The sequence below is a fragment of the Meles meles genome, chromosome 6, assembly GCF_922984935.1.
Source record: "Meles meles chromosome 6, mMelMel3.1 paternal haplotype, whole genome shotgun sequence".
In the NCBI taxonomy this organism is placed as follows: domain Eukaryota; kingdom Metazoa; phylum Chordata; class Mammalia; order Carnivora; family Mustelidae; genus Meles; species Meles meles.
In genome coordinates, this window is record NC_060071.1 from 137,094,118 (window position 1) to 137,116,598 (window position 22,481).

The window sequence follows — 22,481 nt, forward strand, 5'->3', positions numbered from 1 at the left end:
AATCAGAGGCCAAAGCCAGAAGGGGGCGGAACCCAATCTTGAGGCTAGTACTGCCACCGCAGCCAGCGCGTAGCCGGAGCTGTCACCGCCGCATCCGTCTCTGCCCCGCGGAGAAGATGACCATCGGGAGGGCTGCAGGAGCCCTCAGTGGAGGCGCTCAGTGGAGCCGTCAGGTGAGGAGAGAAAGAGAAGGAGAGGAACTGGGTCTGCGCCCCAAAAGGAATCTCTAAGGGAGGAAACTGTTTGACGTTGCCTTGGAGACAGACGGCAGGGGCGTGTCGCTGAGGGGCGTGGGATTAAAATCCGCAGCCTTTGAGGCCCAGCAGGCGGACTCCCTAAGGGGTTGAGCCCTACGTCAGACCCTTCATAGAACCACAGCGATGGCCCTCGGTTTTCGCTTATCCTGTCAACTACCTTAGAACTGATAGTCCGATGTTGTCCCCATTTTGTAGAAAAGAAAACTGAGGCATAGAGGGACTAAGAGATTTGCAATAGAGGGGCGCGTGGATGGCTCAGTCAGTTCAGCGTCTGCCTTCCGCTCAGGTCATGATCCCAGGGTCTTGGGATGGAGTCCACATTGGGCTCCCTGCTCAGCGGGGAGTCTACTTCTCCCTCTGCCCCTCCCCCAAACTCGTGTGCTCTCTCTCTTGCGCGCGCGCTCGCTCTCTCAAATAAATAAGACCTTAAAAAAAAAAAAAAAATAGAGGGGCGCCTGGGTGGCTCAGTGGCTTAAAGCCTCTGCCTTCGGCTCAGGTCATGATCCCAGTGTCCTGGGATCGAGCCCCGCATCAGGCTGTCTGCTCAGCCTGCTTCCTCCTCTCTCTCTGCCTGCCTCTCTGCTGACTTCTGATCTCTGTCTGTCAAGTAAATAAATAAAATCTTTAAAAAAATAGAAAAATAAATTTGCCACGGAATCCATACAGAAAGTAGATTGGTGGTTGCTTATGGCTTGCAGGGAGGCAAGGGCTGGAAAGACTAAGCAAAATACGGAGTGATTACTAAATGGTATGGGCTTTTTTTTTTTTTTTTTTTAGATTTTATTTATTTATTTATTTGACAGACAGAGATCACAAGCAGTTAGAGAGGCAGGCACAGAGAGAGGGAGAAGCAAGCTCCCCGCTGAGCAGAGAGCCGGGTGAGGGGCTCAGTCCCAGGACCCTGAAATCATGACCTGGGCTGAAGGCAGAGGCTTAACCCACTGAGCCACCCAGGATCCCCCCACTATGGGCTTTCTTTGGGGTGATTAAAATGCTCTAAAATTGATGGTGGTGACGGTTGCACACCTCTGTGGATATGCTAAAGCCCACTGCATTGTACTCTTTCTGTAAGTGAATTGTTTGAATCGTATGGTGTCTGAACTATATCTTGATAAAGTCATTTTTAAAAATTTTCCCCAAGATCACATGTCCTCAGTAGCAGCACATTCTTTGACTCAGAATCCAGTGTTCTTTTCAGTATTAGAGCTGGACCTTAGAGAATCATCCCCAAGTGTCACCTGCAGGCCTAGAGGAGCCTCTGCTCCAGGTGCAAGCAGTCACCTTATCCCGCCCAATCCTCGTCTCACACATGCTTCTCTAGGGATATCTCATACTACTGTCCTCTGGCCACCCTTGCGCTCCTTCTGCCTCTCCAAGAGCCAAGTTTATTCCTGCTTCAAGGTCTTTGCATTTGCTTTTCCTTGAACCCAGAACCCTCCTACCCCAGCTCTTAGCAAGGCTGGCTCCCTCTCATCAATAAGGTGTTCAGTTTAACTCCTCCGCAGTGAGAAAGTAAAAATCAGCCCAGGACCGAGAAAGTACGGTGCAGACTGTAACAGACACAGCTAAGGTGAGCCGCCAGATGAGCAGAAAACAGTGTTTCTCACGGGCATACCTGCAAAACGATTAAGACCTCCTTGTAAATGATGATGCTTACCTATCAATCACTTACCCAGCCCCACTTTGTTCTAGTTAAGGCTTGAATGGAAAGTGCTCACTCACTCACTCACGGAACCGCGCCCTCTTCACGACAGCATCCATTCGGAGTGGATACAGAGGGATCCACTCTCCTCCCCAGGATCATTGGGACAAGCCAGCCCCAGGAAAAGCCCTTCCCCCACCCTCTGACTGAAAGCCCCCACCCCATCCCCCCACCCTGCACGTTCCGTTAATTTTTCACGGTGTACTCCAACAAATTAATAAACCTAACTCTGATTGTAGGTACTATTCCCAGTGGTTTTTATCTCATGGGCTTTTATCAACAGAACAGCTTCCCAAACCACTTCATCACTGCATAATCTCTCAGTTTATGACTTTCATTGAATATATTATCACCTTATATTGTCTGTCTCCCTCTCTCTACAGCATAAGCTTCGTGAGTAGGGACCTGGTTTGACTCGTTCTCAGCCTAATGCCAAGTGCACATTAGTCACCAAATAAAGATTTTCTAAATGAACGGAGTATTGAAACCCACTTTCTAGGACATTCTGTTCTTTCAGCTAGAACACATTATCTGTCCAATTATTCATTCCTAGTAATGGGGTAGATCTTAGGTAGACTAGGAGGAAAGCAGAGGTGGGTGCAGGGAGCAGAGTGCACGCCGCAGGGCAGGGACTCTGTTACTCACCTGTCTGCTTCCTTTCCCTGCCCTTCAACCAAGCATACCCCATAGACCAATTTGTGAAATTTCTTTAAAGCGAGGAACACATCTTATTTTTCTTCCTTCCCAGTCCCTAGTACACGGAGACTTACTCAAAGTGAAGTTAGCAGTTATGTTTTGAGTAAATTTGAAATGAAAGTTGACCCACCATTTATTCTATCTTACTGTAGGTGTTTCCCCCCAAATCCTCCTCGGAATCGGAGACAGAGGAGGAACTGTCTGGGGATGGACTGGTTTTGCCCAGGGCTGGCAAACTGGATGACTTCCTCAGCCCAGAGGACTTGACGCTTTCGGATTCCGACTCAACTGGGAGCTTTTCCGAGACCCTGGAGGTACTAAAGCAGAAAGGCAGGTGGTGCCTGTTGGAATCCCTTTTTCAGTCTGACCCAGACAGCGGTGAGAACTTCTCCGAAGATGAGGAGGACCTGGAGCGTTTCTTCCAAGACAAAGGCAGGGGGAAGCCACAGGTCCAGGACCCACTGTCTCCGAGGTAAGGCACCTCATGGCCAACTCTGGCCAAGTCCCTTGTGACTCTGGGCCTCATCCTCTTCCTCAGTAAAGACCATTCTGCAAGTTGTCCCTTACCCAGGCTCCAGCTCAGAATCAGCCTACGGAGCGAAATGTGTCCTGATTCCTATCTAGCCGTCCTGAATCACTTTGGGTTACCCTTAGTCACTGGAAGCACCGGGATTGATTAAAGGAATGCCCTTCTCACTCCCTCCCGAGAATAGCAACGAGGTACACGGACCTTGGCCAAGCCCTTCTATATGCGTGTACGCTGCATTTATATAATATTTAATATTTATTTTCTCTTCCCACTAACCCTGTAAGTAGATACTATTTTTGCCATTCTCCAGATGAGGAAATCGAGGTTCCAAGCAAACCCTGCTAAAGGTCACATGGCTGGTAATTGAAGCAAGATATGACCCTGGGTCCGACTCTAAAGCCCAGCTCTGTACCACTGCACTGTTCTCCCGCCCACGTGAAAATATCAGAATGCAGGGCCCCGGGCTGGCTCAGTGGGTGGAGCGGGCAGCTCTTGATCTCAGGGTGAGCTCCAGCCCCGCGGTGGGTGTGGAGATTACTTTAAAAAAATCTTTACAAGAAAAAAACCCAGAAAATATTAGAATGCAAAGTGGCAATCCTGAATCAGTTGTGAGAAAAGACTTCCTAATGGGCTGCTAGATGGCCAGAGGGAAAGGAGGGAGGCCCAGTCGAGAGAGGCACGGGCTCAGAGGCCTGTGAGGCCAGGATGTCAGGCTGAGAAGCCAGCTGCCACCTCCTGGGAGGGAGGACAGGGATGACGAGCCAGCCTCCGGTCTGCCACAGTCCCCCACGAAGCTGCTTTCTCCCCCCAGGTGCAGCTCCACGAGGCGCAGCAGCTCCCTGAGCAGCCTTCCCTCCGACGATCCCAAGGCTCAGCCCCAGCCGCCTCCAGGCTCCAGGCCCCCCTCGCAGCACAGAAGCATCAGCTCCTGGGTGTCGTCCATCACGGTCCCCCGGCCGTTCCGCATGACACTGCGTGAGGCCCAGAAGAAGGCCCAGTGGCTGGCCTCCCCTGCCTCCTTTGAGCAGGAGAGGAAGCAGGCCCGGCGGCAGGGGCAGGAGGAGGCCGAGTGCCACCGGCAGTTCCGGGCGCAGCCGGTGCCCGCGCACGTCTACCTGCCCCTCTACCAGGAGATCACGGAGCGCAACGAGGCCCGCAGGCAGGCAGGGATCCAGAAGAGGAAGGAACTGCTCCTCTCCTCCTTGAAGCCCTTCAGCTTCCTAGTGAAGGAGGAGCAGAGAAAGGAAGCCGCTCAACAGAGGGAGCTCGCCGCCACAGCCAAGGCCCAGGTCCCCAAGCAGAAGGCCACCAGAAGGATCCCCAAGTCCGTTCTGGAGCCAGCCCTCGGGGACAAACTCCAAGGTAAAGACCTCCTTCCCACCATGCTGCCTGCTGCCTGGGGCTGTCAAGGGGTGCTGGGGGGACTTAGGCTCCGGGGTCAGCCTGGACGGTGAACTCATTGCTCTGGAGGCCCGGCCTCCAGGCCACACTCGGGGCAGGCCACGGGGTTTAGGGCTGGCTCTGTCTGTGTCGTGGGGGATCCCTGGCAGGAGCGAGCGTGAGAGGTGGCCTGGCGTGCCCTAGGTTGGTCCTGTGGCTGCTCTCAGGACACGAACGCACCGGCAGAACCAGTGAGACACCCAAGGGCCAGCTCCGGCCAGTGCCACCACCAGCTGCTCCCGAGGGAAGCTCCCACTTCGCCTCATTTCAAGAAATGGGGTTCGGTGAAAGGACTCGGGCTTTATTCATTCAGTAACGAGCCAAGCTCCAGGCACTACCGTGTGCAGGACAGACAGACTTGGAGTCGGTGCGCACGAGAGGAGGCCAGATACCAGATAACAGAACTGACGGGTGTGGTGAGTGGTTTGCAGGGATTGAAGCCTTCCCCCTCACGGAGCACAGGACACGGGGACCTCACTTCAGATGTGGTGAGGCGGTGGGAGCAGCTAGGGAAGGTCCCAGAGAAAGAGAGCACTGAGGCTGCCCCTGAAGGAAGGGAAGACGGAGGAAGAGTGAACCAGAGGGAACAGGGCGGAGGTCGGAAGAAGCGGAGCACAGTCACGGGACAGGGCAGAGAAGAGGGCATGGGGACAGAGAGGCAGGCCCCGGGCAGACCTGGGGGCTTGTCGGTGGTGGGAAAAGGTTGGATTTCCTCCCAAGGGCACTGGGGAACCCCTGAAGGGCTTTAAGGAGGGGCTCAGGATCAGATACGCAGCCCAGGAAGATCACTCGGATGCGGTGGTGGAGACGGTTAAGCGGGGCGGGACAGGCCCGGAGGGTGCTGGTCTGCAGGACCCTGTGTCCACAGTTCAGTGGAGAGATTGTGAAATGAGCAGCAGGGATGGGGAGGAGAGGCCAGGTTGGAGCACGGTTAAAGAGCAGAGACCACAGAACTTGGGACTGACCAGAGACAGCAGGCGAGAGTGATTTGGGCAACAGCGTGGGCCTCTGGGTGGATAGTGGGTACTTGCCCTGAGTCTGGGGGACCTGGGAGAGGGGGGTGACTGGCCCGCCTCGCCAGCTCCACCTCTGAAGAAGGAGCCACAGAAAGCAGTCGGTACCCGTGGTGTCCGTGGTGGCTGCCTCTGCGGCCTGCTGGTGCCTGGCAGCCGTGTTCTGGCCAACGTTTATGAACGAACTCTCCACAAAAGACAAAGCAAGCTGATTTGTAGTGTTTGCCATTGTCCGTCACGTAGGCACAGCTCTCCTGGCCGACAGGTATGGAGTCAGCTGCTGCCCGAAATTCCTGCGGAAGCTGTGGGTCAGCTCCAGCACCCTCTGCTAGGGCTTCACAGGGAACATTCTTCAAGCCCAGGCAGGTCCCCTCTCACCAATCACCACCCTGACTTTTTCTCCACAGAAGCGGAACTCTTAAGGAAAATTCGCATCCAGATGAGAGCCCTAGACATGCTCCAGAAGGCTGCCTCCCCTATCGCCCCCTCCGGTGCCCGGGCCGGCCCACAGCCACGCACAGCTACCCGAACCCAGAAGGAAAAGCTTGCGTTTCTGCACACAGACTTTGGATTCCAGCCTCGTGTGAATCCTGCCATCCCTGACTTCGAAGGCCTTTACAAGGCCTTCCAGAAAAGAGCTGCCAAGAGAAGGGACACCAGAGAGGGGACTCGCAACAAGCCCTTCTTGCTGAGGACCGGCAGCCTGCGTCGCACTCCGAGGTCCTGTGATGCCACCACATCTGGAGGGAGAAGGGTGAGAGCCCCGGCAGCTAGGAGGGTCAGGGCCTGGGACCCAGCAGACAGGCCAGTCTCAATGGGAGGCACTTCTCGACATTTTCCTGTCTTTTTTTAAAAAACACTGGCTCAGGGGTGCCTGGGTGGCTCAGTTAAGCAGCTGCCTTCAGCTCAGGTCATGGTCCCAGGGTTGTGGGATCGAGTCCCGCAGCGGGCTCCCTGCTCAGCAGGGAGTCTGCTTCTCTCTCCGCCTGCTGCTCCCCCTGCTTAAGCATGCGTGCACGCACCCTCGCGCTCTCTCTCTCTGACAAATCAATCAATCTTGAAAAATAAATTTAAAAAATTAAAAAGAAACACTGGCTCATTATAGAAGACTGATGAATCATTGACCTCTACCCCTGACACTAATAATACATTATATGTTAATCAATTGAATTTTAATTTTAAAAAACTTAAAAAAATAAAATTAAAAACAAACACTGGTTCAGCTGTAAGCCCCACAGTTCCTATAAACTTAGAACCATAATAATACTTTCTTTCCTTGCCTTCCGGGAGGGAACTTTTCTAGAGAAATTTTGCAGAAATAAGTCCAAGCAAGTCTAGAAAGTAGGGCGTTGGGATCAATTGCTCACAACCCTATATCAATTATAAAGAACTCTTCCCATCTGATTTTTTTAAAAGATTTTATCCATTTATCTGACAGACAGAGATCACAAGGAGGCAGAGAAGCAGGCAGAGAGGGGGAAGCAGACTCCTCGCCGAGCAGAGAGCCTGACGAGGGGCTCGATCCCAGGACCCTGAGATCATGACCTGAGCCAAAGGCAGAGACTTTAACCCACTGAGTTACCCAGGTGCCCCGCTTCTCACCTGATTTTAAAACTTTAGGATTGATATCCAACTCTAGGCCTAGTGATAAACTCATCACTCTTTCCATAATCCCAGGGGGGGAAAAATAGGATTCTCAGTCTGACTAGTCCTTCACTGAAAATGAATCCTAGTTAGAATAGAAACTCATCACACATTGCTGTCCCATCAATACCAACCTTTGTTTCTTCTAGGACTCTCCACAGCCACCAGCCACACCCCTGCCAAGAAGCCGTTCTCTGAGCGGCCTTGCTTCCCTCTCTGCCAACACCCTCCCTGTGCACATCACAGACGCTACCAGGAAGAGGGAATCTGCAGTCAGGTGAGTGGTCGGCCCCAAGACCTTGGCCTAGGATGGAGATCAATGGTCAGCGCTTGGATCTTGTCCCCAGTGCTAGAAACCATCCTGCTGCTGGGCCTCCTCTCTGGTTATCAGAGAGACCTACGAGGTGGAAGGGAACGCTGATCAGGACAGGACTACACGTCACCCTCCACATGCAGTGCTAGAGAACACCCGGCCATCATTCAGCAGGTGCTCACAGGGAACTTACTCTGTGCCAGTTACAATGTTAAGGCTGGAGATACCTTATGGAACCTCTAGTTTAGTATCTAGTATGAAATACAGAAAAGCAAAGAAGTTACCATATTTTGTAAGTGCATTGGTGGGGGAAACTTGGGAGCACTGGACAGCCTGGGGCAGGGATCTCTTTAATGGATCTCTGAAGAATGAGGAATTAGCCAAGGCTGGAAAGAAGGTTCCAGAGAGAACAACGTGGGTGAAGACCCACAGATGAAAGAGGGAGCCGTTAGGAACAGGAATTCAGAGAAGCGTGATGGCAGGTGGTGGACCTGGTCACAAAGAGAAGGCATCTACCACGCAGCTTGAGACTGTCTGAGATTCATCTTTGGGGAATTATCAGAAGTTGGTTGGGAAGCAGGAGCCTCCTTACTTTTTAATTCTTTAACTGACCTGACTCTGTTGTAGTATCGCTCTCATCAGACCAGCACCCCGGCAAGAGTTCCTCCCCTAGACCTCTGAGCTGAAGTTGGCAGGCAAGGTCATGGTAATAACACGCGGCTGAGCTCCGGGAGAGGACTAGCATCTTAGTGTTTTCCTGTGGGGCTCAGAGAGGAGTACTCGGGACCTACTTGGCTCTTTAGGACCCGCAACAGTGATCTTAGAAATGTATTTAGAATCCAAGGGATACTCCCTTCTTCCTCAAATTTCTTAGGGCTACTGAATGAAGGCTACGTGCATCAGTATCCTGAGGCTCCAGTAAGGTAAGCCTTATGAACGGGAAGCTCGCACCCCTAGGGGTTATCCGTATCTACTTTCCAGCAACAGGGAGTTTGATACCATAGCAGACTCAACTTTCATGCCTTCCTTCCTAATCTGTTCATTTGAATGTAAATATCCAAATGCAAGAGTCTTGGCTGTTTTTTCTTTTCGTGGAACTCTCCATAGTACCTTGTCAAATGACACTTACACAAACTAAGTGCTGTAAATTAACCCCAAACTGTGCAGGGAAAGAGGCCTATTTTCAGTTCTCTGTGAAAATGCAGATTTGTATTCCCAAGGGCCCATGAATCTAGGTACCTTCCAGCACAGTGGTCAAGGGCAGACGCTTGGGAGTCAGACATCCTGGTTCAGATCTTGGCTTCTCCACTGGCTTGCTGGGTGGCTTTGAGTAAGTGGCTTACCCTTTCTGAACCTCGATCTCCTCGCCTATAAGAAGAGGGGCTTACAGTTCTTACCTCATAGGGCAGTTAGGAAGATAATGGATATAAAGCACCTGATTCCTTTCTCCTCCCGGTTCAGAGTAGATAGCTCAGCAAATGGCTAGCTCTTAGGATCATCTCATTTCCAGACAGGCCAGAAGTATGAGTATAAGGATATTTTAGCTCATATGTTTTTTCAGTTCAATTAATGAACTTCTCCTGGAGCAGAGGATTACTGTGTCCATAGTGCTGGGAAGGCTTCATCTGCCAATCTCAGAATCCTATTCTTTCTGAAATGCCCTTCATAGAAAACACCATTTTCCTTTCCAGAGAGGTTACTAAGATTGCTTTCAAATATACTCAAGTTGGTCATCTGTTATGGTTTTTGCCTCCTCTCTTTAGAAGTTCACTTGAAAAAAAGGACAAAGCAGATGAGAGTACTCAGTGGTTGGAGATGCACAAAAAGAAGTGTCAAGCGATGTCTAAATCCGTGACCTTGCGTGCCAAAGCCATGGATCCCCATCAAAGCCTGGAGGAAGTGTTCAAAGCAAAGCTGAAAGAGAATCGGTCAGTGTCCTCCATGTGTCAAAGGGTGCCTGTCTTGGGATCCAGCAGATCATGAGCCTTGAAAAATGGCAAAATGGAGTTATTAGACTCCTATAATCGCACATAGTCAAGGATTTTGCTAGGCACAGTTAGGAATTTACAATGACCTTGGGAATTACTCTGTGTAATTGGAGTGAAGACTATTCCAGACTGGGAAAAGAGAATTCATTCTAAGAACCTTGTTAATTCCAGGAACAATGACCGTAAAAGAGCAAAAGAGTATAAGAAAGAACTGGAAGAAATGAAGAAGAGAATACAGACAAGGCCCTACCTCTTTGAACAAGTTAGCAAGGTAAAACTAAACCATCATTCATTTTCTTTCAGTTTTGGATGAAAGGGCTCTTGAAAATGATGGAACAGTTTTTTTTGTTTTCTTTTTGAAGATTGTATTTATCAGAAAGAGAGAGAGACAAGGGAGAGGACAAGTCGGGGCAGGGTTAGAGGGAAAGGGAGAAGCAGGCTCCCCTCTGAGCAGGGAGGCTGATGCAGGACTCGATCCCAGGACTTCAGGACCTGAGCCAAAGGCAGATGCTTAAATAACTGAGCTACCCAGGCGTCCCCATGATGGAACAGTTTAATATCTGGGTATTAAACATTTCCTTGGGCTCAGGAAGATTCTAAATGAGGCCTGTTATTAACTACCATTCCCCTCCCCTCCCAAGTACGTAGTGCAGTGGTGAATGCTGCTTGGACTGATTTCATCCACGACAGGACTCCAGAGGCATCTATAAAGTATTTCACTTCCTGCAGTGTTTGCTGCAGTGTGGCTTTCAGTTTGAATCATGGTGAGGGCTAAATCCCACATACGCAGTGACAGTTTGGCTGTGTCAGTGAGACGATCTTTAACTTGCTAACAGCGTCTCTCCCCCTGCGGTCCTGCTACCCTGGGCATCCCCAGCCTCCAGAGCTGTGGCCCATTTATGGTCTCCAGATGTTGGTATGCTCACCAGCACCCCAGAAAGTCCTTTTCAGATTAAGTGGCTTCCAGGATAGGAGAATCATTTCAAGGTGTTCTCTAGACCTTTAGGGAAGTTGGACCAGTTGCGATCTGGTCTCTCTAAGGAAGCTCTGGAGCTTCTAAAGCTGGTTCGGATGAAAGGCCTCAGAAAGGCCATCCCTGGGGGTTCGGGGTTCTATCAGGCTCTGCAGATCCCTCTAATGTCCAGTTTCAGATAAAAGTTGGGGTTTCCTAGTGACCTGATTCCAGCAGCTGGACATCATCTCCATCTTATAGCCAGTGTGTTATCTTATCTAGACATTTCCGGGTACACTCCTCCCCCCACCATACATACCACACACAGACTCACACACGCTGGATGGTCTTGGGTTTACTTAGCAACTAGCATTGCCTAAATCTCTCATAATACCCTTTCCTCTTTATGTTAAATTTTTTCAAGCAAAGCTCACCCTCAGATCACAACAGATCTTTCACCACTCTAGGAAAAATACAAAGTGCTCTATATGATTTTGCTTAAATTAAAACAAAAAATAACATTTTCCTCCCCTCAGGCATACCATCTATCCTGTTAAGAGTGTTTTGTTAGGGGCGCCCAGGTGGCTCGGTGAGTTAAAGCTTCAGCCTTCGGCTCAGGTCATGATCTCAGGGTCCTGGGATCGAGCCCTGCATCAGGCTCTCTGCTCAGAAGGGAGCTGGCTTCCCCTACTCTCTCTGCCTACTTGTGATCTCTCTCTCTCTCTGTCAAATAAAATCTTTTTTTTTTTTTTTTGAAGAGTGTTTTGTTATATTTTAGTGGGTTTTTTCTTTTTACATATATATTTTAGTGTTGATGGTTTGTTTTTTTTAATTTATTTATTTACTCTAATTAGAGAGACAGCACGAGTGGGAGGGGCAGAAGGAGAGAGAATCTCAAGTAGACTCTGCACTGAGTGCAAAGCCAGACTTAGGGCTCAGTCCCAGGACCCTGAGACCATGACCTGAGCCAGAAGCAAGAGTTGGATGCTTAACCAACTACACCACCCAGGCACCCCTGATTGTTTTCAAATCTTAAAATGTTTTTAAGTCCGTATTTTCATCTGAGTCTCACTTGATCTTCCAAAAATCTAAATCTTTTCTTTTCAAAGGTGGATCCCAGATCCGTTGTTGGCATCTGCTGGGAGTGTTAGATATACAGAATTGTGAGCCTTATCGGAGACCTACCCAATGAGAATTTATATTAATAACAAGATCTTCAGCCAGTTCCTGTGCACTTTTAAGGCTAGAAAAAGCTCTAAGAAATTTTCATGCACATCGGTGCCCAGCACTAATGGGGTTTGGGGTAGTGGGCAATTATAGGCATACGGATTAAGCAAGTGATTTCGAATTACCTGGTAATTCACAAGACAGCTACAGCAGATTAATTTCCATTCCACAGGACCTTGCCAGGAAAGCTGCAGAACAACGGTATCGAGACACCCTGAAGCAGGCTGGGCTCGATGAAGACTTTGTGAGGAACAAGGGTCAGGGCAGCTGGGATGAGCAGTCAGAAGGCCATGATGGTCCCAGGTAATCTCAGATCCTCCTCGTTAGCCGCAGCTCTCGAACCGCCGTCCCCCCCGATGCCACCACTTGTGTGCTTGGAGATCACAATCCTGTATATATGGAATACTAACCCAGAGACCCCCACATTACACATTTAAATTGCGAGAATAGTGCAGTTGTGAATAAAATAGAACCGTTGTATATGGGCTGTAGATTCCTTCAATTTGAAACAGATCATCTTTCCAATTCTACTTCCCGGGCCATCAGTCAAAAATATCTCCACTTCACTTTTGAGGAACAAACGTTAGGTGTGTCTGTGGGTGTAAAGGTGCCCCAATGTATATTTTTACTTACTATAAAATGATAAAACTATTTTTCTAGCATTTTTATTTGGATAACTGAAGGTAAAAACCTGTATTGAGCCACAATAAAAGCTCTACTGTCCTGAACAATCAAAGCCTTTCTTTTGGGGCACCTGGGTGGCTCAGTGGGTTAAAGCCTCTGCCTTCGGCTCAGGTCATGATCCCAGGGTCCTGGGATAGAGCCCCTCGTCGGCCTCTCTGCTCAGCGGGGAGCCTGCTTCCCCCTCTCTCTCTGCCTGCCTCTCTGCCTATTTGTGATCTCTGTCTGTCAAATAAAATCTTTAAAAAAAAAAAAAAAAGCCTTTCTTTTCCCCTCAGCATGGTCACCATGGCTTGTCAAAAATCTAGCACTCGTTAAAAAAAGTAATTCATAAAAAAAAAAGTAATTTATTAGTAGCACCCCTCCTTTGGTATCATATAAGTGAAGGGGAGAAAAGCATAGTATCACCATTATTCTCAACTTTGTTTTGTTTCTTAAATCCTAATGGCTCCTCCCCTAATTCCTATCCCAGTTTCCCCCCTAGAAATTTCCCTTTACACCCCATATAAAATAATGAACGTGTTGAAACCATCCTTCAGCCTTATATAATGCTTTTAATTAAAAACATTTTATTTCATAATGCTTTAATTTATTCTGTAGCACCCATGAAACTACAAAACTCAGCACCAGAATTCCACAGCAGGATTTAGAAGAATCTCTACAAGAGCCTACGAGCCCCAAGAAAGAACTGGAAGAGCTGTCTTACGAACTACTAGATAACTGCAAATCACTTGCTTAATCAGTAACACTTAAAATTGCTGCTTTTCAATATGAACCAGCTAACTTGGGGCTGAGTCAAGGCAGGCAAAACTTGGCTTCTGAGTCAATGGCTACTCTCAGAGGATGGGGAAAAGAGAAGTAGCAGGGGGGAAAGCAGGTAACAAACAGGGAATGAATGGTTTAAGTAAATCGAAATGAAAAACCTCAGGGCAGAGGGACCAGAGCTGAGTTAAGCATTCTTGCTTTGTGCCTCCTACTTTTAAAAAAGGGCACAAGCCCAAATGCCTACAAGGGGCTAGTTAGGAAACCAATGGATCACATGCACTGGGTAGAAGATAGCAGAAGTCAGTAGAGACCAGAGTCTCTGCTAGAACACAGGCCCAGAATTGCCAGATCAACCCAGTTTCAACAGAAGCCAGAAATTTGCATGTTGACAACTAATTTAAAAGTTACTTAGAAATATTGCGTGGGAGTAACAAAACACCTGCAGGATGACACACTTGCAACTTTTGCTACAGGGTCTCTCAACCTCAGTACTATTGCATTTTGCGCCAGAGGAGTCTGTGTTGGGCATTGGGTGTCGGGAGAGGGCGCTGTCCTTACGTTGTGGCATGTTTAGCCGCATCCTGGGCTCCTACTCACAAGATGCCGTAACTCCCTCTCTCCTAGTTGTGATAACAAAAATGTCTGGTCTAGATATTGCCACATGTCGGGGGCAGGCAAAAATATTCCCAGTTAAGATCCATGCTATAGTATAAAAGTAAGGCTACAGGAAGTAAAAACTGGTAATTTAAGAATACAGGAAATTGACATGAACTCAATCTACGTAACAAAGGATGATTATGCATGTCATTAAAAATTAAGAACTATATTTATTACAGCAGTTAATTCTGTCCTGTTATCTGCTTAGAATATGCCACTGTGCGCATGGTATGTATGTGTCAGCATGAGGTTCATTTTGAATAAATGTGAAAATTCTCTGACAGCCATGATTTTCTACTAGTAAGTGATCTCTGGAACCCTCTTCTCACCAATGACTGATTAGATATTCTCTATCAGCTGTAGAGACAGGATGATAACAAGAGTGCCTACTCATAAAAGACGCACATTTCTCGTGTTTTTGTTTTTGTTTAGCTTTCTGGAAAAACTCAAAAGTATCTGTTATTACTGCCATTTTTCCAGACTCAGATATGGCCCCTTCTGGTGACGACAGAGCGGTACTATGATAACTACTACCTAGGTTTGCTAGTTAGAGAGGAAGCTGCTCGTGTCTCATTCCCCAAGACTCCTGGGCTCAGTTTTACCTGCAAGGAATCCAAAGGGACAATCAGTGCCCTCTCTTAAAGGGAAAGCCTGAACTATTTTCTTAATCTCCTCTCTAAGAAAATGGGTTTTGTCCAAAACAAGGAACCAAAGAACTGACTGGGCTGTCTGGTTTATTTAAAGGGAAAACAACTGAAGCTCTGAATCATGTGGTATTTAACTTTAAAAACAAAAAACAAAAAACCTTCAACATGCTACTGTATATTCCATAAACAAAGCAAAGTGACCAAGTAGAAGTGGACTATGACAAGATAGTACCTCAGCCCGGGCCAGGTAGGGATTCAAGTAATTTATTTTTTTGCAGCCCAGGGGCAGAGAGTCTCTTACTCAGGTTGCTAAAGGGAGAATGCCACAGCAGAACTGACATCCCTCCCTTCTCGAAAGCAACAAGGCATCTTGAAAGCTCAACTTCTTGGTGAAGTTTTATGGTTGGTGGCAGGACTTAGTTCATCCATGTGAAAAGACAGCTGAGTCTGGGATGTAAATTCTTCAAAGGAAAATCCTTTTCAATAGTCATACCGAAGAAATTTCAGCCAACACATAATCAAATTCCCGTTTGGGAGAAGTCCATCCCAAAACTTCATAGTGGGAAGAGAGGTAGGTACAGTTACCCAGCCCACATTCACTGCTTTCGTCCTTGTCTGGATCAGATGTGATTTGAAAAGAAGCGCTCCCACATTCATCTTCTCTGTCCGGGAAGGTGAAGAGAGGCAGAAGCGGGGTCCTGTCCTTCACAGATTCATTTCAGTTCTGGCAGACCACGAGCCAGAAGCATCCTGTTCCCACTATGTGCAGTCTGGGATCAGACAGAGCTCCTCTCCCAGGAGTCGGTGTCCATGCTCATGTCCGGCTTTCAGTTAATTCTCCTTGGTTTAGTAACTGTAAAAGATTAAAACCAAATCTGGAATAGGCTACCAATGACTAACCGGAAAAAGAATTCGTACTATGGAAAAGGTGGGGAGTGGGGAAATGCATAGCCAGGGTGAGTCAAGGCTGTCTAGCTCCAAAGCAAGACACACATGTAGACTGATAGATCTCCTTCATGTCCTGGCCTTGGGACAGCGTTTGGCCACTTCACCATGCTGGCATTTTCACTACGGCAATAAAAGATCCTGAGTCTATTAGCCAAACTATTGTTTGTGTGGTCACGTCCTTGCTAGTCTGTGCTGGAGGCATCCATACTTACAGACTCATCAGAAATGGTGGAACTAAGGGGCGCCTGGGTGGCTCAGTGGGTTAAAGCCTCTGCCTTCGGCTCAGGTCATGATCCCAGGGTCCTGGGATCGAGCCCCGCATCGGGCTCTCTGCTCAGCGAGGAGCCTGCTTCCCCCTCTCTCTTTGCCTGCCTCTCTGCCTACTTGTGATCTCTCTCTGTCTGTCAAATAAATAAATAAAATCTTAAAAAAAAAAAAAAAAAGAAATGGTGGAACTAAAAATCTTACATCAATCAGTGTTAGTCCAAAGTACAGGAGGAATGCTCACTCGAGCAGAAGTAAGAGGAATGGGAAGCTGTTCCCAGTGAGTTCCATGTAAGAGCTAGAACGTACACTCATATGGAATCCAGGGATTCTGAGGGCTTAAAAAGACACCTTTGGAGTCTCAAGAGGGCAGCAGCTAAAACAGATTTTCTACTCTACGTCCAAGGCTTTCTGTTGAAAGGTGGTTCTGTACAATAATTGATAAACTTCAGTTCCATTTTATTATGAGAATGAGATGAGAATAACACAGTGAAATTCAGAATAACAATTTGGCTTAGTAAATATATCCAGATAAATTCCTGGGATGAAGATAGATTTACTTGGTGATCTCAATTTGGATGAAGGTTATTTATACAGTAGAATTTAATGAGACAGAATATAAAGAAATTTAAACAAAATTTAAAGAAAAGTTTAAAAATTTAAAGAAACCAAAAATTTCATGTGATGCTGTGTGGTGGGGATGTTATGTATGAATGGTGTCGTTTTAATCTACGTCAAGATCCAGATGCTCGCACTCAAATTTAGTAATGGCACTTTATGAGAAATCTTAAAGAATTTGTAATTTGTTTTCCTCTTTTGTGGGGAAAATTCTGATGTTCTAGCTGACAATCATTTACACTGCCTCCTGAGTTCAAGAATGTCAGCAGTGTGACTACAGAACCCCACTTGGGATGCCTTTTAGTCAGCAGAGGTCCGAAAGCCCTGGGGTCCCAGTTGGGCTGGCACAGTGAGTCCTCTGTCTGATTTGCAGGAAATTGAGTAACACTGAAGGGAAAATAAAAATTGTCTACTCTGAACCACCTGGTAAGATGTAGTTTTGATATATTTCCCATGATTTTTTTTTAAAAGGTAAGTTTTTTTTTTTAAGTCAGTCATTTAAGTAATCTTCACACCCAATATAGGGCTCAAACTCACCACCCCGAGATCAAGAGTCCCATACTCTGCCCACCTAAGCCAACAAGGTGTCCTCCCACGATAATTTCTGATGATTGCTTTGGTTATTCTCTGATATTCTTGATAAGCTTATTTTTAGAGCATATTTACAGGAGTCCAAGTATAAGAGCATCATTAATTCTTACAGGTCTGATCTACAATGTGTGATTATCTCCAAAGCCAGAGTTTGAAATGGACATGTGTTGGTTTAGATTGCAAACAGCCGGGATGTCTGGGTGGCGCAGTCAGTTAAGCATCCAACTCTTGGTTTCGGCTCAGGTCATGATCTCAGGGTTCTGAGACTGAGCCCCTTCAAGCTCAGCTCAGTCTGCTTAAGACCCTCTCTCACTTTGCTCCTCTACCCTGCTCTCTCTCTCTCTCTCAAATAAATAAATTAAAAAATCTTAGGAAAAAAAAAAAAAGGATTGCAAATAGCCTTCTTCTATCTGTGAACCCTTGAAGAATCCGTATTCCTCGGTCACTGGAGGGAGGTCAGTTAGTACCAGGAGCTTAGATGTGGAAGAGGACTAAACCTGGAGTCTTGAGGGGCTGGTAGGTTTAAAAAAGAAGGTATCAGAGGATGTGGTCAGCCTGCCATGATAAAAAAAAGGAGGGATGATCAGCAGGAATGCCTGTGGCAAGAGAAAAATAACAGAGGTAACAGTGAAAGAAACAGAAGTGAGGTTTGGACAGAAGGTGAGTTTATAAATACGCAATGACCCATGCGGGAAAAGTAATCATCCAGGATTTTCAGCTACACTAAGGGCAGCACTTTCTTCTTTGTACTGTTAATATTAATAGTCTTTTTTTTTTTTAAGATTTTATTTATTTGACAGAGTGTGATCACAAGTAGGCAGAGAGGCAGGCAGAGAGAGAGGGGGAAGTAGGCTCCCCGCCAAGCAGAGAGCCCGATGTGGGGCTTGATCCCAGGACCCTGAGAATACGACTTGAGCCGAAGGCAGAGTAACCCACTGAGCTACCCAGGCGCCCCTGTACTGTTAATATTTTTCTAAGAAGTGTCTGGGACTTCCATCACGAAATTCGGTGCTTAGGGCCTGTACACCTTTAGTGTCCTCCTGGGTGAAAGCCAAGTTTGTTTTTTATGGGTGGTCCATGGTACCGTGTCCGTCTGAGGCTGTGAGTGAGCATCACCCAGACAAGGACACTGAAGCCAATTGCAAGACCCAGGTGCCTAGGTCCGAAGGGAATAAATGTGCTGTTCCTAGACTCCGCACACACAAATCTGACCATGTCAGACCTGGCTGAAAACCTTGCAGTGGCACCCCACTGTCCCAGGACGGTATCATGTCCTTGAAGTGAGGCCTTCAACAGAGAAACCAGCTTATCCTCCCCGCTCCACTCTCCATTCCACCTTCTATACTCTTCAACGCTTTGCGGTTCCACAGTTGTGCCCAGCTCCCGCACCTTCTGCGCTGTACACCTTGCTACCTTTATGCCGGTTACTTTCTTCCAGTCCCTCCCACTTATCCGTCAAGGTAACTGCTCTTCATCCCTCAGGCCTCAACTTAAACTCTGAAACTTACTCCCTGATGTCCCCCAAGAGTAATACTTACTACACTGTATAAAAATTGCCTGTTGATTGATCTGTCACCCTTCCCATTCTCTCTTACCGTGTAACTCAGGGGGCACAATTTTGTACAGTTATAAAAGGCAGAGGTCCGAAGTCTGACTCTAAGCTCTTGAGGCAGAGGCTGTACTTTGTTTATTACTGTTGTTCAGTACCCAACAGAGGGCCTTGCACACATTAGGTACGTAGTATCTGTTGACTAAGTTTTTATACATCTGGCATTTATCTGAGGAAACCTGAAATGCTTCAGTAAAAAAAAAGAAAAAAAAGGTACTTAAAAGTACAGGGGAGGGGCGCCTGGGTGGCTTCTGCCTTTGGCTCAGATCATGATCCCAGGGTCCTGGGATCGAGCCCCATGTCGGGCTCTCTGCTCGGCAGGGAGCCTGCTTCCCCCTCTCTCTCTGCCTTCCTCTCTGCCTACTTGTGATCTCTGTCAAATAAATAAATAAAATCTTTAAAAAAATAAAAAATAAAAGTACAGGGGAGAAAAGCTCCAAGGTTTCAAATATAGAAAAGGAAAAGGTTGAGTGTTATGGATTGCTTTATCAGGATAATAATTTCCACTAGATAAAAAAGATGATCTTTCTGAACTATTTCAGAGCAATCTGATTGTCGAGGAGAGTATTTTCTCTAAAACATTTCTTTTACAGAAGAATCACAGTTCATAAAAACAGAAAGAAAAAGGGAATTAGGATATCCCCGTTTTGTGAGCCTTAATAAAAAAAATTGATCTAAGCCATGATCAGTAATGTTTGCCAAAATTTTTATGTAACCCATTGGTCAATCATTAAGCTCAGTAAGAGGAGAACAACTAAACATCATGTCCGCTGTGAGCTGTCACAGAAAGCAAGAATAGCACCTACAGCATGTTCTTGCCGAGGGGAAAAAAACCAAACATGAATCTAAGCTCCTCACGACCAGTTTTGAGGAAATCTATAGATAGATAAATGTATTAAACAACAAAAGGAGTCAATCAGCCAAAACCAGAATGTGGGATATTCTTATTAAATAGTTAAGTCATTCTGAAAAAACGCAGATAGAGCGGGGGGTGGGGGTGGGGAAGACTATTAGAAATAAAGAGAATTATTAACCAAATGCAGTGAATGGGCCTTGTTTGAATCCTAATTTAAACCAACCAACCATTAAAAGACATTTTGAGAAAAAAATAAAAGGAACACAGACTAAAATTTGAGGATATTAATAAATGATTGTTAATTCTGTTGGGTATGATGAAGCTATGAAAAAGTACTTATCTGTTAGCAGTATATCCTGAAATATCTACAAATGAAATGGTACATCTGTGATTTGCTTTTAAATACTCCAGCACAAACAGAACAGCACCAACAAGAAGTAGGCGGGAAGAGATAAATAATAGTAGAAAGTTAACTCTTGAAGTTGGGGGATAGGTATAAGAGTTAATTATACTATACTTTCTCTCACTACACTCTATTTATTTATTTGTTTGTTTTTTATTTATTTTTTATTTTATTTATTTATTTTTATAAAGATTTATTTATTTATTTATTATTTGACAGACAGAAATCACAAGTAGGCAGAGAGGCAGGCAGAGAGAGAGAGAGAGGAGGAAGCCGGCTCCCCGCGGAGCAGAGAGCCCAATGTGGGGCTCGATCCCAGGACCCTGGGTTCATGACCTTAGCCAAAGGCAGAGGTTTTAACCCACTGAGCCACCCAGGTGCCCCTGAAAACTTTCTTTAAAAGATTTTGTTTAATTGGGGCACCTGGGTGGCTCAGTGGGTTAACCCTCTGCCTTCAGCTCGGGTCGTGGTCCCAGGGTCCTGGGATCGAGCCCCACATTGGGCTCTCTGCTCAGCTGGGAGTCTGCTTCCTCCTCTCTCTCTGCCTGCCTCTCTGCCTACTTGTGATCTCTGTCTGTCAAATAAATAAATAATAGCTTTCAAAATTTTTATTTATTTATTTATTTGACAGAGAAAGAACAAGCAGGGGGAGAGGGATCCCCCTCTTGGGGGATACTCCACTGAGTGGGGAGCCCAAGGCGGGGCTCAATCCCAGGACTCTGGGATCATGACCTGAGCCAAAGGCAGCTGCTGAACCAACTGAGCCACCCAGGAGCCCCTGAAAATTTTCATAATAAAAATTTTAAAATAAATGGAAAAAAAATAAAATAAAATTTTAAAATACACAAATGAAGATGGGAAATAAGAAAGGAAGTCTTCACAGGTGAGATATGTTCCAAAGCAGTAGTCAGGAGAAGGTGATTTAGCAAAGAACCAATGAAACCAATAGCAAAAAAAAAATTTCAATATAATATAAGCAAGACTCAGACAATGGGACACAATGACGAATACAAGGAAAGTTTCTGGCAGAATCATTAACATGCATGTCCAGAGCCCCGTGATTTTGGGCATCCCCCAGAGTCTTACAGAATAATACAGAATATTTCATATGGGATGCAGTCATCAGAACACTGGAACAGCTGATCTTGTGGGATGAGGTTATAATGAAAAGGTCAAGGAAAAAGACAGGAAGGCACTGTAAGAGTTACTGTAATTCGAAGGCATCCAGGATACATGGGTTTTGGCAAAAGTTCCTGAATATGCAATGAGCTCATGATGAAGTCATCTACTCCCAGGACAAAAGGCCAATAAAATATCCTAAGATTCTAGAAGCCTGACTGGTTTTCATTCTATTTTCTGGGTTAGAGCCAAGACCGCAGAGTCGGGAATGCTCAGAGTCAACCCAAAACCTTCCCCTGATTTAGATGATGGCTCTCGTTCCACAAGCAAGTGAACACGTTCTTAAAGGCCCAGCTGGTTCAGCTTGGTATCTCCCAGACATACAACCCTAATAAAATGAACAATGATTACTTTCAGTGATTCTGTCACTATCTTTTTCGCTCAAGGACCACTTTGTCCAGGATACTGTTTTCTTTATAAAATAAAAGCAGCATCCTCGTGTCGGGCAGAGAACACAGGAGCGGCTATCATTCAGTAAGGTATGTATATGAAGGAAATCAAAGCTGAGAACCGGTCATGAGTGACCAATCTCCCAATCCAGGAGACCCTAACAATCAAGCTTAAGTTAAGCTGGATTCATGCTTAGCTTAAAGGAAGATATTCTAGACAAGGTTTCCAGGAAAGGGAAGCTGGAGTAATTTTCAGATCATCTAAACTAGATTCCCAACCACTGTCCACATTAGTCTCCACAGAAGCAAAGGGAGGGAGGAGAGAGATTTACCTCCTGTGGACTGACGGCAGTTAACACAGAAACCTCATAGGACTGCCTCCCTGACTGCATGGTCACCAAGTGACGTGTCACATCAGGCACTGAAGACAGGGGACGCGGGGATCCTTCAGCAAGCACCTCTGAAACAGCAGAAAATGTTGCACTGGAGAGTGAATCCACAGATAACCCTACCTGCATTATCAAGCCTCTCACAAAGAACACTACAAACTACTCCCTGAAAACCCACATTCCTGTATTCCTTCCACATTAGCTCCCATCTGAAGAGGATAATCATTACCAGTGAATCTGGGAAGTATTACAAAAGGGGGATGGGAAGAAAAGGTAAGAACTCTTGAGATATATATCAAGAGTTGACCAGTTTTCAAAGTACCAATTCAGAGCAGTACAGCCTTCGCACTGTTAGCTGAATTAGCCGTGCATGAAATGGGGCAAAAGCTGCGGCAGCGGGCTGATCGGGGACCTCAGCCAATGCTCAAAGCAGCCAGCAGCGACATAAACAGCATACTGTGCAGAAGTCAGGAACTTAAATCTGGCTTCAAAGTTCTTATACAGTGTCCCTTCCTCCCGTGAGACTTTCTTCCTTAACCATGGCAAAGCAGTTCCATGCCACGGCCGTGAATCATATATACTTCAACTGTCCACTAGGATCCTACTATGCAACGGAGGAGGCATGTTGTGGAAGCACATTCTGGGCCTTGTGGCTCCACACAGAGGTTTACACAAACATGGTCACTTATATACAAAACTGAGTGGGATACAAGTAACTAAAACA

General features: G+C 46.5%; 2 protein-coding genes across 4 annotated transcripts in view; one reads left to right on the forward strand and one right to left on the reverse strand.

The window, feature by feature from the left end:
* Window positions 1-70: 70 nt before the first annotated feature.
* FAM161B (FAM161 centrosomal protein B) lies at window positions 71-14,551 on the forward strand. The gene is made up of 9 exons (XM_046007961.1): window positions 71-173; window positions 2,808-3,127; window positions 3,996-4,546; window positions 6,045-6,391; window positions 7,431-7,558; window positions 9,358-9,522; window positions 9,754-9,853; window positions 11,934-12,064; window positions 13,043-14,551. The coding sequence occupies exons 1-9, from the start codon at window positions 117-119 to the stop codon at window positions 13,179-13,181; spliced, it is 1,938 nt and encodes a 645-aa protein (XP_045863917.1). The 5' UTR covers window positions 71-116; the 3' UTR covers window positions 13,182-14,551.
* A 208-nt stretch (window positions 14,552-14,759) lies between these two features.
* The window catches only part of ZNF410 (zinc finger protein 410), a 41,557-nt gene continuing 33,835 nt past the window's right edge, over window positions 14,760-22,481 (reverse strand). For all 3 annotated transcript variants that reach the window (XM_046007963.1, XM_046007964.1, XM_046007965.1), the window contains exons 11-12: window positions 21,701-21,828; window positions 14,760-15,364 (exon numbers count right to left, since the gene is read on the reverse strand). In XM_046007963.1, the coding sequence (XP_045863919.1) occupies window positions 15,326-15,364; window positions 21,701-21,828 (167 nt within the window). In that variant the 3' untranslated portion in view covers window positions 14,760-15,325. The remainder of the gene's footprint in view (window positions 15,365-21,700; window positions 21,829-22,481) is intronic.

Excerpts from the sequence above, each read along its gene's own strand:
- FAM161B (XM_046007961.1), top strand. The coding sequence starts at position 117 with ATGACCATCGGGAGGGCTGCAGGAGCCCTCAGTGGAGGCGCTCAGTGG. Across the intron at positions 9,523-9,753 it reads GCAAAGCTGAAAGAGAATCG|GAACAATGACCGTAAAAGAG; the intron begins GTCAGTGTCCTC and ends TGTTAATTCCAG. Across the intron at positions 12,065-13,042 it reads GAAGGCCATGATGGTCCCAG|CACCCATGAAACTACAAAAC; the intron begins GTAATCTCAGAT and ends TTTATTCTGTAG.